Source organism: Pyricularia oryzae, chromosome 2, assembly GCF_000002495.2.
Source record: "Pyricularia oryzae 70-15 chromosome 2, whole genome shotgun sequence".
In the NCBI taxonomy this organism is placed as follows: Eukaryota; Fungi; Ascomycota; class Sordariomycetes; order Magnaporthales; family Pyriculariaceae; genus Pyricularia; species Pyricularia oryzae.
The window spans coordinates 8035118-8049189 of record NC_017850.1 but is presented as its reverse complement, the minus strand read 5'-3'; the positions used below and the strand labels follow the sequence as shown (position 1 = coordinate 8049189).

The following is a 14072-nucleotide window of genomic DNA, read 5'->3' as shown; positions in this document are numbered from 1 at the left end:
AGTTTACCGCTAAATTAACCTGTAGATCGAAAACGACTTACTCGAATCGCAGCAACGAAATCTGAGCGGGTGAACACCGGAATACCGGTGTTTATATGCTCATGCAGGACCGCCTGCAACTCGTTTTTCAGGTGAGTGAACACGGATACGTCCATGGGCTGCATATAATACGTTGAATAAGGCGGTAAAATAACGATCTCGATATCAAATCTGAGGCAATAATCAAGTATCTCCATGCCAAAGTGGCCGGTAAAGCCGTCGAGAAAAAGCCACCTCCAAATACGTGTTTTGGCCCGCTGTGAATTTGGATCGATTTTGGCCGCAGTGCGGTTCACAAAGTCGAATCTGACGTCAAAGTCATGACCAAACCACTCTTTCAACGTGGGAGATCCGATCGATTGCACGGCAGCAACTTCTGGCCACGAATACCGGTTGAAATGCTGTATCCAGGTGAGCTGGATATCTCCGTTGGAAAACCCCGTTTCTGACCGCGTAAAAACGATACCCTCAGGCAGATCCAGATCAAGCCAATCGCTCGTTGGCCACTTTGTGAAGATACAGAAGGGCGGTAGCGACTGCCCAACAGCGTTGCCACCGCCTATCAACGTACAACTCTCACGGTTAGCCGGATCCGCGGTGCGTGGCTTTTCATGCCTCTTTTTCGTCACGACCAATACCGGTATCCGGCCATCTCTCACACCGATTCTAGTACCACATTCGTCAGCGTTCCAGGCCGCTGAAGCCGTGATCCCAAGCTCTACCGCATGAGCCGCCGTGCGGCGATACCAGGCCTCCACAAGATCGATCTGTTGCTCCCAACTAAGGCGAGTAATCTCGACGGGTTGTTGTTTGGTAAGTCGCAGTTCCGGGTGTTTTTTACGCCAACGGCCGTACCAGCTCATTTGAATTGGACCACAGGGCGGTATACGTGACTGACGCATCAGATTGGCCGCAGATATTACGTGTTGTGAGTCGGGATATGCACCAAGTTTATCAAGCTGCATGATATACGCAACGAGAGCTTGATCTTCAGCATCAGTCAACAATGAAGGCCGCCCGCTGCGCTTTATCGATATCTTAGGAATGCCATTGATCAGGAGATTACGAGCATGCCGCTGAGTACTCGAATACGGGTAACCGTTCCTTTTACAGAACGATCGTAGCGATTCTGGCTTGGATCTGCCCTCCCGCGCGGTATCCGCCCTACTGCGGTGAGTTTCGACATATTGGGCATACATGCGGGCTCCTAAGATAGCTTGAGATTCTGGGGACGTCATGATATAGGTATATTTGCGGTAAGTGCAATTGTGTTGTTATGGAACGGGATTACACTCGGCATAAGTTAAATTGTTAACGATTTTCTAGGTAAAAAACTGATGCGGGGTGGCCCACGGTTTTTTCGAAAATCAAGGTTTTGTAACCCCCTCTTTGAGGGGGCCCACAACGAACAGCCCCCAAGTACTATCAGAAATCTGCACACAGCATTAGCATCCCCAAGATACTAGGTTGCCATCAAAGAGTTTGCATGACGCGATTCTCTGCCTTCCAAACGGCCACGTTCTCGCTCGTAGCCTAAAAGCTCGGGCCTGGAGTACCCAACTTTCCAAATCAAATTTCCATGTTGACAGATCCAGGTCTTCAAAGATGGCTTCTGGAAAACATGAGCAGAAACAGTTCACGCTTTTACGAACTAGGCTTAGGGTCCGATGATCGGGTGAAAGCTTGCAAGTGCCCAACAGCTAATTCCCGGCTTACTTACTTTCCGATCGGGAGTCGCAAACCTTACTCACTCAGGTACAGGCAGGTTCCTGTCTTATACCATATGTGCCATGTCTCAGTTGTAGAGATAGTCAGGCACGACACTGAGGACAATCTATGCAAAACCACACGCGGAATTTGCAAGTCGCGACTCATATCAACTATGACCGCGCCAGTCAAGCGTTCCTTGGTCGTTGTTTCACCGAGATCTTACATGATCAAAGTGACCTATAAGTCATGTTTCCTGGGCAGCTACAATCACATGGACTTGATAATGCACTCGTTCTGAGGAGGCACTACTCATGATGCCACCCCGCACTATCTCTTGCTCTACTGGCTTCTAGTGATATAGTGCCAGGCGGGGTTCCTTTGGTGGTAGTACAGACGCTTGGTAGAGTTTGGTACCGGTCCAATGGGGGTATCTCGACATGACTGGCAAGCTGCCTAATAAATAGTCTAGCCGCAGTGTTTTAGTCGTTGGGTTTCTCTGTGCATCCTTTGTCTCTGGTATGGTCCTGATCTCAAGTCAAGCATAAGCTAAGCTGTTGGTGGGCTTGGTGGTCTCGTTTACTAGCTGCGCTCTTGATTCGGCAGTTCTATTCGCAACAGTTAGCTTTCCTGCAGCTATCCGTGAGCGAGCTACTGGTCCAGAATGCATCTATGGATATGGACGTCGTCTCTCCTCCTTTGTCCAGCACTTGGACAGACTGTGCTCGACTTTGTTAATCCTCTAATAGGGACAACAAATGGAGGACATGTCTTTCCTGGGGCTACTTTGCCTTTTGGCATGGCCAAGGCGGTTGCTGATGTTGACCAAGAAAATCAGGGTATGTTTTTCCGAGCCTTTCCTGCTGGATAGACTTCTAAACTGACTACTTTACACAGGAGGGTTCTCTTTGGGCGACAATAAAAGTAAGTGTTGGCTGCGGTGTTGGACCAAGCTCCATGTTCTGGCTGACAATGCCGTCATCTACAAGTCACCGGCTTTAGCCATTTGCATGATTCTGGGACCGGAGGGGTGAGTGACAATCCACACCATGTTGCAAGGATACTGTATGAAAGGTTGATTTTATGTTGACAATTGCTATGCAGAGCACGAGTCTAGGCAACTTTCCCTTGTTCGCGCAAACAGGCTGTCCAGGGGATGACCTCAACCGGTGCCTGTTTCCAAAGGCCCTGCGAGCGACAAGGGGAATCAACTCAACTATACAGGCCAGTCCGGGGTACTTTGCAGTATCTCTAAACACCTCTGTCCATGCAGAGATGACTGTGTCGAACCACACGGCGCTGTACCGCTTCACATTCCCGACAAGCACCGCACTCCCGTACCACCCCCTGATCCATGCAGACCTCACCGATCTGTCAGATTCCAGGAGCAACGGAACCATGTCAGTCGATCCGGCCACGGGAAGGCTGACTGGCAGCGGTACATTTCGGCCGTCGTTTGGCATCGGCTCCTACACGATGCACTTTTGCGCAGATTTCAAGGGCGCAAGCATCCGCAACACGGGAGTTTGGGTCAACACCCGAGCAGGGCCTGATCCAAAGACGGTGAGGGTTTACGACGATGGGCAGAACCCCCCGATGCCGGCTGGTGCCTGGGTGCAGTTTGAGGCGCCCGAGGACAACCAAATCCTAGCCCGCGTGGGAGTGTCAGCCATCAGCGCGGCGCAGGCTTGTAAGAGCGCCGAGACAGAGATTCCAGGATTCGACTTTGACGGCACGCACAACGCCGCGAGGGAGGTTTGGGCTCGGAAGCTAGATGCGATCAAGGTCGACTCTGCGGGCATTAGCAAGTCTGTTATGACGACGTTTTGGTCGGGAGCTTACCGCGGTCTGATTTCGCCCCAAGATTATACCGGTACGGTGGCTCCTATGCATGATGTTTCTGGCTCTGCCTGCTGTTTTACTGACTACGTGATTTGCAGGTGAAAATCCCCTGTGGAATAGCTCAGAGCCTTGTAAGTTCCACTCCTGGCTAATTGCCGCATCCGCTTTCGAGTCCCGCGACGCTGATTCCTGTCTGAGAAATGATAGACTACGAGTCTTTCTACTGTATTTGGGACTCGTTTCGTATCGTTCATCCATACCTCACCTTGATTGATCCCCACAGCCAGACACTCATGGTCAGGACACTCCTCGACATCTACCGCCACGAGGGATACCTCCCTGACTGCCGTATGAGCTTCTGCAAAGGCCTGACCCAAGGTGGCAGCAACGCGGATGTTGTGGTAGCGGACGCGTATCTGAAGAGGGCGGGCCTCGGAGAAGGGATCGATTGGAATGTGGCATACGAAGCAGTGGTCAAAGACGCCGAAGGTTAGTGCCGACTACTGCATGGTTATGAGTGTTCGAACACTGCCTAACAGCCACATGATATCCGCCAGTTCAACCACCTATTTGGACAGTCGAAGGACGTGGTGGTCTCCAGAGCTGGAAGACGCTCGGGTACATACCGGCGGACGACTTTGACCCCAGCGGCACCGGGCTCTTTACGCGCTCCATCTCACGGACAGTCGAGTACGCCTACAATGACTTTTGCATCGGCCTCATGGGCAAGGGAATTGGTGGCAAGGAGGCCGATGTAGAAAAGTACATGAAGCGAGCCGACAACTGGGGAAACCTGTTTGACGAGCAAGCGGGCTCGATTCTCAACAGGTCGAACTCGCTGGTCGACACGGGGTTCAAGGGATGGCTGCAGCCCAAATACCTCAACGGCACATTTGGGTGGCAGGACCCAAGCTTCTGTCAACCGATCAACCAGTTCACGAGCTGCTATCTCAACCCCAGCGGCCACGAGACATACGAAGGGGGTAGCTGGCTGTACACCTTTTACGCCCCTCAAGACATGGCGCGGCTCATTCTGAAGATGGGCGGGCCCAAGGGATTCGTGGATCGACTGACGTATTTCCACACCACGCCGGATCTGCTGTACATGGGCGACGAGCAGGCCTTCCTGCTGATTTATCTGTTTCACTACGCGGGGCGCCCGGGTTTGTCGGCCAAGTATGCGCACTTTTACATTCCGTCGCAGTTCAACGACACGATGGCGGGAATCCCGGGCAATGACGACAGTGGCGCCATGGGAAGCTTTAGCACCATGGCCATGCTGGGGTTGTATCCCGTGGCTGGTCAGGACGTCTACCTGATAACTCCGCCGTTTTTCCGCGAGGTCAACCTGACGAATGCAGTGAGCGGCAAGACTGCGACGGTGAGAAGCGTGAATTTTGACGCTGCGTACGCAAACATTTACATCCAGAGCGCGACGCTGGACGGGAAGCCTTATACGAAGAACTGGATCACGCACGACTTTTGGGTCAAGGGGGGAGTTTTGGAATTGACTCTGGGTCCTAATGAAAGCACTAGCTGGGGAACGGCGGACGGAGATCTGCCACCGAGTCTCTCGACTGGCGGGTTTGTATAGATGCGGAGGAGCGTGGCAAGCATGGCTCACATATTCGGTAGCTTGCACAAGCTTGCACAAGCAAAGACAAGGTACCGTAGCTTTGGATAGGCATTATGTAATGATTGCAAGCTTTAGCCCCTAATGTCTTAGTCTACCCGGTCCGCTCCGCCCCATGGCCACTTGGCATTCCAAGGGTCACCGCCTTCGCAGCTAGACAACTCACCGTCGATAGGGGAGAAACCTTGGCATAGGGTCAACACGACCATACGTCGGCCCACGCGTACAATCAAGCTCGTATGGCTTTGCCTGGCTTGCCTGGTTAGCCCGGGCACGTCGGCAGGGATGAGCGACAGCCGACGGTGAGCTCTAGTCGCCATGTCCACGAGATAAAAAGCGGTGCTGATGCTCCGCCGTAATAGAAAGCTATATCGGATGCCGTCACATCTGCTGACCGTCTGGGAGTAGCTTCCTTTGTAGTTGTACAGTATTGGACCCTTGGGGGTACTGTCACTCTATTCGACAGCTAGCGGAATCGGAACTATGTTGTTCGTCGTCTCGACAACGGTCTTGACTTGGACATCTCAGCGCTTCTGCATTGTTCTCTTGTTTCTTTATTGTTTACATATTATTAATGGTGAATACTGATCCCGCTTGGATCGGGAGGTAAAAGAAGCCCGAAACAAAACATGGCATTCATTAAGGATCCCACACCTCGCTGCGCTGAAAGTTACCCGAAACCAAGTTGGGAGCTAAAAGTCGGCTAGAACATGTATTGGAGCCGCCGGCTCGGACGGCGCCCCCAGCCATTGGGACATAAGGCTGGAATCGAACTCGATAATACCCGACGGAGTTTGGAAGCTAGCACGTTAGCCGTTGAAGAAATCATGTGAGTCCAAGGGGTCCAAGGGGCTTGTCGGAAGATGAAGGGGTCGACGCGTAAAGCGCATGCTGCCTCTTTCCATCTCCAGCCGTGCTGGCCCTTGCTCTAAAAAAAAGGTCTGTACGCTTGTGTGTGACGAAATAAAATGAATTCCGGCCTGGGAGGCAAAACATGGGACAAAGTTCGGGGTCAATTGTGGTCTGGACCAATTACTAGCTTTCGTCCTGTGCGAAAAGCAGTGCGCTGGAGTTGCCGTTAGCAACATTCCAGATGATCCTTCTTTGACCCTATGTGACATAGCTAGTGCTTGCTTTACTTAGACTCGGGCAGGGTGTGTAGACGTGGGCAATCGCGGGAGTTTACAAATACGTACCGTCGCCGCCTGCTGTTTCGCTGCTTTGGTTTGAAGATTCCCCATCAAGCTTTTAACGAGATCACAATTCTACCACGCTTCAGCAAATAATTGCCCTTTGTAACTCTAATCTTAATATCCTCCAAACGAGAAAACATCACAAAAATGGTCGCCATCAAACCACTCATCCTCCTGGGACTTGCCGCAAATGCAGCTGCTGCAGGTCACGGCCAACAGCATGCCAATGCATTGCATGCCAGGCAAGACTATGGCAAGGGCAAAGGAGGCGGCTCGAAATGCGGCAAGCTGAACTTTGTCTTTACGTACGTATAAAAGCTGCACACACACACACACACACACACACACACACACACACACACACACACATGATGCCTGCAGGAGACGACCCCTGTTCTTGTTTTGCGGGTCATTGACGAATATATGAGCTGACATTAACAATGGCACAGCGGCCTACCGTGGAACCACCCAGCAGTCCAGGCTGCAGGTTTTAACCCAGCAATGGTCGAGGCTGCCATCAAGTTTGATGTACAGCAAATCGTGCAAGCTGGCTATAACATAAAGGGTGAGTAAAGTACCGAGACTTTTTTTTTTTCTTCTTTTTTTTTTGCGTCGGCCATATGCGAATGATGCAACTTGCTGACAGCGCCAAAACAGCCATTCTTGTGGGCCCCGAAGACCCCATCAGCGACATCGCAGAAGAGATGGACAACGTCCCCGGGGTCAAGGAGTGGACGGGAACGGGAGTGGGCTACGGGCTGCGCGGGCCCAACAGCACGGTGCTGACGGTCAGGTTCACCGACGTGATCCAGCTCTTCCGGGACAAGGAGCCAAACGCACCCATCCTGTTCAACCACTCGCCCACCACCAGCCTGTGGGCCATTCAGCAAAAGTTCCCGCTGCCGGCCGGGACCAACTGCTCGGCCGAGGGCAAGCCGGGCAAGAACTATGGCATTGCCGTCCACTGCAGTGCTTGTCCGCCGTCAAACTAGCCTAGGTCTAGGTCTAGATCTAGGATTGGAAATGGATAGACAAAAAGGAGGAAAAAAAGGAGTACCGGTAAAAGGCAGGGCGGCTTGTGTCCAGCACCGCACACTATTGTAGTAGTGGCAAGGCGAGGTGGCAAGGAAACTTGAAAGGTGCCTTGGAGGGTGGCAGAGTTTCAGCCAAGCGAGAGAGGCTGCCAAGCTGCATATGGTGTGTGTGGCAAGGGTTTATCATTTGAGATATTATTATCGTGTGCGTGGGTGGCACGGAAGCAAAGCTTTGCAAGGCTTTGCAAGGCTTGGTACTGTATTGTACAGAGTATGGTACCAAGGGTACATACCTTTTTTTACCTTGATCTAATTATTTCCATAGCAGCGATGGTATTGCATACATGGAAATTTTCTTTTCCCTTTTCCCCCCCTCGGCTCCATGATTTACCGCCCAATCAAGCGCCGATGCGAGACTGGCGCCTGAAATTCTCACCTTGCCGAGGATCCGAAGTCCAGGCATCCAATCGATCAGTTTGCAGCGTTGCATTCTTCTCCATAAGCTGTCAGCAGTGGGCCAGAGTAAATGAGACGCAAATCTCTTTGCAACCCCCCGGTCCCCACGGTTCCGTTCTGGCCTCGATCGTCGACTGCGGTGCAGAGGGGGCCAATGCCAAGAAGTGTGGTGGACATTTCATTTAGACAGCCTTACCAATCCGACAGGCCGAGAGAGGTACGGAGTATTTACCATGAGGGTTCCTCGGGACGGCCCCGTCCTTTTTTTTTTCTGTTGGTGCCCACGGCTTCTTGCATCTTGATCTCTTGGGGGACTTGTCTTTTTTTGCTTTTTTAGCCCCAAGGCCCGTCGTCAACCCGGGGATCCGACGGGAACCTGCATTGTTCTTTTGTCAGCGGCGACGTGACTGGGAGACGAGTCAAAGTAATAGTCTCCACTCGACGACAGCAGGCCAACATGGCTCTCCTTGCCGTGCTCGCCCTCGCGCTTGGCTTGTTCTGTCGCCTCGGCGTCCAGCAGGAGATAGACACGACGTACACGCAGGGCAAGAATGGCGTGTTTTGGATATTTCCCACCGAGTTCCAGACCTTTAACACGCTCGACGTCGTCAACGTGACGTGGCGATCGCCGTTCAAGAACCCCAAGCTCTTTACCTTTTGCATCGACAATGATGTTGTCAAGCAACGTAGGCCTTTTTCTTTTTTTCTTCTCTCGCTCTCTCCTCCGTCTTGGATTTACCATTGGCTTCGACCAGTCGACAGCCGAAAGAATAGCGCTGATGCGATGTAACCAAACACAGAAAAGGCGACGAATGCAAACGACGCCGGCGACGGCTGGCTCCTGGTGAAGCTCGACTTTACCGCGACCGTGTCGTGCTGGTTCAACCTGCGACCGGGCGACGACGCCCAGGGCGGCGCCAACAGCCCACGCTGGGGCCTCCGGGACACTCCGAGGCCGCAGCTGACCACGATCGGCATCACGCCTACGCCCGAGCCGACCACCGGCGCCCCGTCGTCCACCTCGGCGTCGACGCTCTCGACGACCACGACGACCAGCGCGTCGCCCAGCTCCACCGCCCCGAGCGGCACCACCCCTGCAGGAGGCACGGCCGAGGGCGCCTCGGGAGGCGCAACCACCGACGGCGGCAGCGGCGGCGGCAGCAGCAGCAGCTCGGACGGCCTGTCGGTGGGCGCCAAGGCGGGCATCGGCATCGGCGCAGCGATCGGGGCCATAGGGCTGCTCGTCGTGGCATTCTTCCTGGGCCGGCGGTCGTCGAAGCGCGGCCCCGACGCCGACGCCAGCCCGTCGAGCCAGCCGAGCGAGCTGCACACTAACACGCCCTCGGTGGCGCCGGCGCAACCGGCCACGGCCTACGGGGACGGGTGGACGCCGACGTACGAGGCCGAGTCCAAGACGCCCGTGACCTCGACTGGGTACTACCACCCGCAGCAGCTGCCGGCGGGGTATGCGTACCAGCAGAGCTCGCCCGCGACGGTGACGTCGGAGCTCGGGACGGTCCACAACGCGGCGGAGCTGGCGGGGCAGTTGCCGCACGATCGGGCGGCCGAGTTGTCGCACAACACGTCGCCGAACCGGGATGTGGAGAATCAAAAATTCATGCCGTGATAGTTGGGCGATATGTTTTTTTCTTGCTTCATGTATACAATCTTTTGGATACTTTTTTGTCTATGTATTTGTCTGGGTTCTTTTGCGAATGTGGTGTCGGGAGTGATGGAGTAATGGAGTGAGTGACTGGCGGCTGTGACTGGCAGCTGTGACTGGCAGCTGTGACTAGCGTCTGTGGCTAGCTGCGTGCAACCCCTGGCTAGCTTGCACGGGAGGCTGCAGGGCAGCAAGGAATAACGCTGCAATGCAGGCGACCAAGCAAGTGCCAAGAACTGTCGAGATGTCCTTGTCGAGATGTCCCTGGTGCCAAGACCAAGTTCTCAGCATCGGTCTGGGTCCAAAGCCTTGACATGCAAAACGGACTCTGGATTAACACAAAGCATTTTATATAAAGCTTGTCTAGAATTGTCTAAATAATTCGAGGCAAAACAAAAGAAAAAAACGAAAGTGTGCAGCTAACAGCCGATTGTACAAGAAAATCCAGCGCGAACAAAATACAGTTTCCAACATCAGACCACAAAAGAGAGACGGCTTTTTTTCAAGCTCAGACATGAAGACCGTTTGCATCATCATCCAAACTCCTTGTAACCAACAACAAATCCCAACCCCATCGTCTTGGAGCGAGCATGCTCAACCTCCTCGCATCAATCAATCATATTTGATACTGGTCTTGTCAAACCGACAGTCCAGTACTCACTTTAAGGCCGGCCGGGACCGCCGGGACCGCCGGGGCCGCCGGGGGCGCCGGGGTTGGCGGGGGGCTGGCCAGGAGTGACGGGAGGCTGGCCGGGAGTGACAGGAGGCTGGCCAGGAGTCACAGGAGGCTGGCCGGGAGCAGCGCCGCACTCTTCCTGGGGACCACCGTTGGCCTCCTTGGGGCAGATGCTGCTCCAGCCCCAGTGGGTCTTGCCGTCGTCGTGCTTAAAGTTGTCGCTGGTCAGGGCGACCGAGTACAGGGTGCAGACCTTGGCGGTGCCGTCGTGCGAGGCGCCCTGGCAGTCAGTGGTGAAGGCGCAGCGGGCGTGGCACTCGGAGACGGTGTAGACGGCCTCGGCGCTGACGGCGAGCCTGAACTCGTCGAGGGCGGGCGACGGGCTGCCCAGGGCCTTCTTGCCGCAAAAGACCTCGAGCACGGTGGGGGCGGCGGCCTGCACGGTCACGGTGGTGGTGGCGGTGAAGACGGTGGTGGTCTCCTCAAAGGTGGTGGTGGGCGGGTGGGTGAAGGTGCTGGTGGCGACGGTGGTGGTGCTGACCGAGGTGGAGAAGTCGGTCGACGTCGCCGTGGCCGTGCTGGTCTCGGTGACGGTGTCGGTGTGGTAGTGCGTCTGGGTGCTGGTGACAAAGTCCTTGGCCACGTAGGTGGTGTAGTAGGTCGTCGAGTAGATGTAGGTGGACGAGTGCACGTCGGTGCTGGTCAGGGTCTTGGTGGTGGAGAGGATGCTGAGCGTCGACGCCGTGCTGACCGTCGTGGTCGTGGTGATGGTCGCCGTCGGGGACTCGGTCTTGGTGCTGGTGCCCAGGTACGAGGTGACGGTGGCTATGTAGTTGGTGCTGGTGGAAATCGGCGTCGCCATGATGCAGGCACAGGCGCTGATCATGCGGCCGGTCGGGTCCATGGTGACGCTGCCGAGGCTGTTGGTCTGCGCAGTGCAGTGCTTGGCGACATTGCTGACGTAGCTCGCGGGGGCGTCGCGGCGCTGCAGCTTGAAAGTGGTCGAGACGGGAGTCGTGGTGGCCAGCGCGGTGCTGATGGCATCAACAGTAGATGTGATGGTCGGGGAATCGGCCGTGATGTAGACGGTTTGCGTGACGGAGGAGCCCACGACCCTGTTGATCCGTATTAGCGGTGATTGTCGCAAGAGCAAGGACGAGAAAAGTTGATGAAAATTGAGCAAACTTACACAGTCGTCGTCTCAGTGTCCGTCTTGGTAGTCACCGCATCCACCTTCTCGATGGTCGACAAGAGGGTCGACGCAGTCGTGGACTCGGTCACTGTGCTGGTGATGGTGGACGAGACCCACTCGGTCGAAGTGCCAGTGACATAGACCTTGGTGATCTCGAGCTCATTGGCCTCCTCGGTGGTGTAAAAGATCTCGGTGCTGGTGACCTTTTCGGTTGAAACGGCGTCGGCCAAGGTCGTGGTCGTAGTGGCCGTCTCATAGACCGTCGAGGTGCCCTGCGTGATGGTAGTGGTGCGCAGGAGGCTGCTGCAAAAGGCACTGGCCGCCGTGGCCTGGCCTGCCTTGTTGACGGCGTTGCCGCAGTTGTCACCACCACACTTGGGGAGCGCCGAGGAGGCGAGGCCGGCCAGAGCCAGAAGCGTTGAGAAGAGGGAGGTCCTCATGTTGGGCAGTCGTGATTAGTGTCTTGAGGAGAGGAGCAAAAGAGCAAAGTAGTAGTCGAATAAACGAGTGAAGAAGCGAGTGTGCTGTCGGACGCTAAACGAATGTGTCCCAGAAAGGTAGTGTTTCTTTGGGGTAGGATCTCTCGAGTGATGAGCGGATGAGGAGAATAAGGATTTGTACAACTGGTCGAGGTTCCACGATGCATTATATACACATGTCACTCGACTACGTGATGCCTCATGTTGGCCATTCGAAAGCAAGACGGCTACCTATTTTTGCCACGTGCAATACATTGCAATGATACCATGTCTCGATGCCAAATCTGTTCCTGCATCAGCCACGGCCAGCTCCGTCTAGGTAGGCCTCATCAGCTGAGTGTCGCTAAAAATGCTGCAAGGGAGTCGAAATTTAGTTTGCAGTATATCGCGACCCTTGAACATAGGGGCCTGGACCTTTCAGAGCTCAGCAAAATGTCCATTCTGACCAGGGTTGGACTAAAAAGCCCGGCAAGCCCTGCTACCTCGAGGCGTTCAGCTCGACCGGGACTATGCGATGTTTTTAGCAGCATGCAAGGGAAGGTCCGAGGCGCCACGATCACTCCGAGTCCATTAACACGCGCAATTAAGACCAGGGTAGGTCGGGTCTAGACTAAACGCTCAAAAATAACATGACCTCAGCCTTGTCCTCGACAGCGGCCAGCCATGTCGTTTGTTTACTTGTTTCTTTGTGACTGTTGCTGAAATATTCCTTTTTCATTGTTCCTCTTTGACTGTTTTCCCCCTCCTTCAAAAAAACCCCGTATCCGCGCCACTCAAGCTGGTGCCAAGAAACGGCAAGAATCAATTCTGCATCATCAGCCTCAACCTCGACCACGCTATTGATGAAACCTCTGTTACTATACAATGCTCAAAGACATCAATTTTACGCTGCTGGGATTATTGCTTATCCTGGTTCGCCTACGGCATGCCCTATCAGACATGATCAACGCGCCTTGGTAGGGGCTCTCGCCCAACGCCACAAAATGTACCCAGGGAAATTGGCCAATCGTGGCACCGCGTTACTCCCACAAGGGGTAGTAATTGTAATTCTCCTGCACCTCTCCCGCTTCATCCTCTCCGCCACTCTCCTCGTCGCCTTTATCCTCTCGGAAGTCTTCCTCCCCATCCTCCTCATACTCTTCTTCTTCATCCTCGTCCCCGGTGATCCCCCCCTCCTCAACCTCTCCCGCAGGATCCCCCTTGGCCCTCGTCCCTCTCAGGTTCACGAGCCACTTCTCCACCAAGGTCCTCTGCCACTTGATCAAGCCCCGGACCCTCCCGTTCCTGATCAGAGCCCACCTCGACCCACCACCCGCCGCCACGTACTCGTCCCGAGTCGCCGTCAGGGCCCTGCGCTCCCAAGCCCGGATCGGCATCGCCCCGCCCGGCGCCAGATCCGCCATCGTGTCGTCCCACTCGGCATCCGCCTCTTCCAGCTCCCTCTCGTTCCGCTCGCAGTCCGGACAGTCGCCGTCGCCGTCCCGCCGGATCCACCTCGGCGCCATCGTGCCCGTCCACTCGATCGTCGTGCAGATCGACGTCGTGCTCGGCGATCTCTCCCGCCCCAGCCGCGGCCGTCGGGGCCTGATGTGCGTGTCGTCCATGATGAAGTCGTCAAACGTGACGAGCTTCTCGTGATTGTCTATGCCGAGGCCACCTGCTGCTGGCGGCCACGCCGGGTACGATGTCAGCTGCTCCATGGTCGGCCGGTCGCGTGCGTACGAGTCGAATCGCTTCTGCCGGTGCACGCTGCACTCGACGCTGCGCAGCGCCGGGCGCGATAGGTATTTGAGGCGCTCCTCCATGGGGACGTGGGACAGGTTGAGCATGTGGCCGCACGACCTGGCGCCGATGGGGAAGATGATGAACGTGTGATATTGGCACATTTTTGTTGGGGATAGCAAACAGGAGAAACAGGCTGCCGTGCGTTATGTGGGCATTTTGTTGGCCTGCATCGGGAAGAGGTCGGGTTTGGGCTGCCCGAGTTGTAGAGACGAATGGGATACGATATCAATGCAGATTAGGACAGTGACGTTGCCTGACCCAGAGAGGTTTTGTGTGTTGGAGCGATGTTTGTCTTGCCAACTGTCAGATTGACTGCAGAATTGTCCCTGTTGTGTTGACTGCGCATGCCCGTTTGACTTGTGGAAATTCAAGG

At 54.9% G+C, this 14072-nt stretch overlaps 5 protein-coding genes across 5 annotated transcripts; 3 read left to right on the top strand and 2 right to left on the bottom strand.

Moving 5' to 3' along the window:
- Window positions 1-2333: 2333 nt before the first annotated feature.
- Window positions 2334-5208, top strand: MGG_08274 (glycosyl hydrolase). Its single transcript, XM_003715764.1, has 7 exons — window positions 2334-2585; window positions 2644-2670; window positions 2736-2776; window positions 2851-3619; window positions 3687-3719; window positions 3796-4077; window positions 4146-5208. The coding sequence occupies exons 1-7, from the start codon at window positions 2411-2413 to the stop codon at window positions 5180-5182; spliced, it is 2364 nt and encodes a 787-aa protein (XP_003715812.1). The 5' UTR covers window positions 2334-2410; the 3' UTR covers window positions 5183-5208.
- Window positions 5209-6350: 1142 nt separating this feature from the next.
- Window positions 6351-7406, top strand: MGG_08275 (uncharacterized protein; the record flags this gene model as incomplete). The annotated part of the gene is made up of 3 exons (XM_003715763.1): window positions 6351-6719; window positions 6864-6979; window positions 7072-7406. The coding sequence occupies exons 1-3, from the start codon at window positions 6562-6564 to the stop codon at window positions 7404-7406; spliced, it is 609 nt and encodes a 202-aa protein (XP_003715811.1). The 5' UTR covers window positions 6351-6561.
- Window positions 7407-8050: 644 nt separating this feature from the next.
- Window positions 8051-10003, top strand: MGG_08276 (uncharacterized protein). Its single transcript, XM_003715762.1, has 2 exons — window positions 8051-8590; window positions 8705-10003. Exons 1-2 carry the CDS (start codon window positions 8362-8364, stop codon window positions 9529-9531), a joined length of 1056 nt encoding a protein of 351 aa, XP_003715810.1. The 5' UTR covers window positions 8051-8361; the 3' UTR covers window positions 9532-10003.
- Window positions 10004-10229: 226 nt separating this feature from the next.
- Window positions 10230-11875, bottom strand: MGG_12484 (uncharacterized protein; the record flags this gene model as incomplete). The annotated part of the gene is made up of 2 exons (XM_003715761.1): window positions 10230-11358; window positions 11433-11875. The coding sequence occupies 2 exons, from the start codon at window positions 11873-11875 to the stop codon at window positions 10230-10232; spliced, it is 1572 nt and encodes a 523-aa protein (XP_003715809.1).
- A 1215-nt stretch (window positions 11876-13090) lies between these two features.
- Window positions 13091-13800, bottom strand: MGG_08277 (uncharacterized protein; the record flags this gene model as incomplete). Its single annotated transcript, XM_003715760.1, has 2 exons — window positions 13091-13498; window positions 13663-13800. 2 exons carry the CDS (start codon window positions 13798-13800, stop codon window positions 13091-13093), a joined length of 546 nt encoding a protein of 181 aa, XP_003715808.1.
- Window positions 13801-14072: the final 272 nt, after the last annotated feature.

Bases quoted from the DNA above. Each gene is read 5' to 3' on its own strand.
- MGG_08274 (XM_003715764.1), top strand. From the start codon at position 2,411: ATGCATCTATGGATATGGACGTCGTCTCTCCTCCTTTGTCCAGCACTT. The intron at 2,586-2,643 runs GTATGTTTTTCC...TACTTTACACAG, and splicing joins TGTTGACCAAGAAAATCAGG to GAGGGTTCTCTTTGGGCGAC. The intron at 3,620-3,686 runs GTACGGTGGCTC...CGTGATTTGCAG, and splicing joins TTCGCCCCAAGATTATACCG to GTGAAAATCCCCTGTGGAAT.
- MGG_08276 (XM_003715762.1), top strand. From the start codon at position 8,362: ATGGCTCTCCTTGCCGTGCTCGCCCTCGCGCTTGGCTTGTTCTGTCGC. The intron at 8,591-8,704 runs GTAGGCCTTTTT...AACCAAACACAG, and splicing joins CAATGATGTTGTCAAGCAAC to AAAAGGCGACGAATGCAAAC.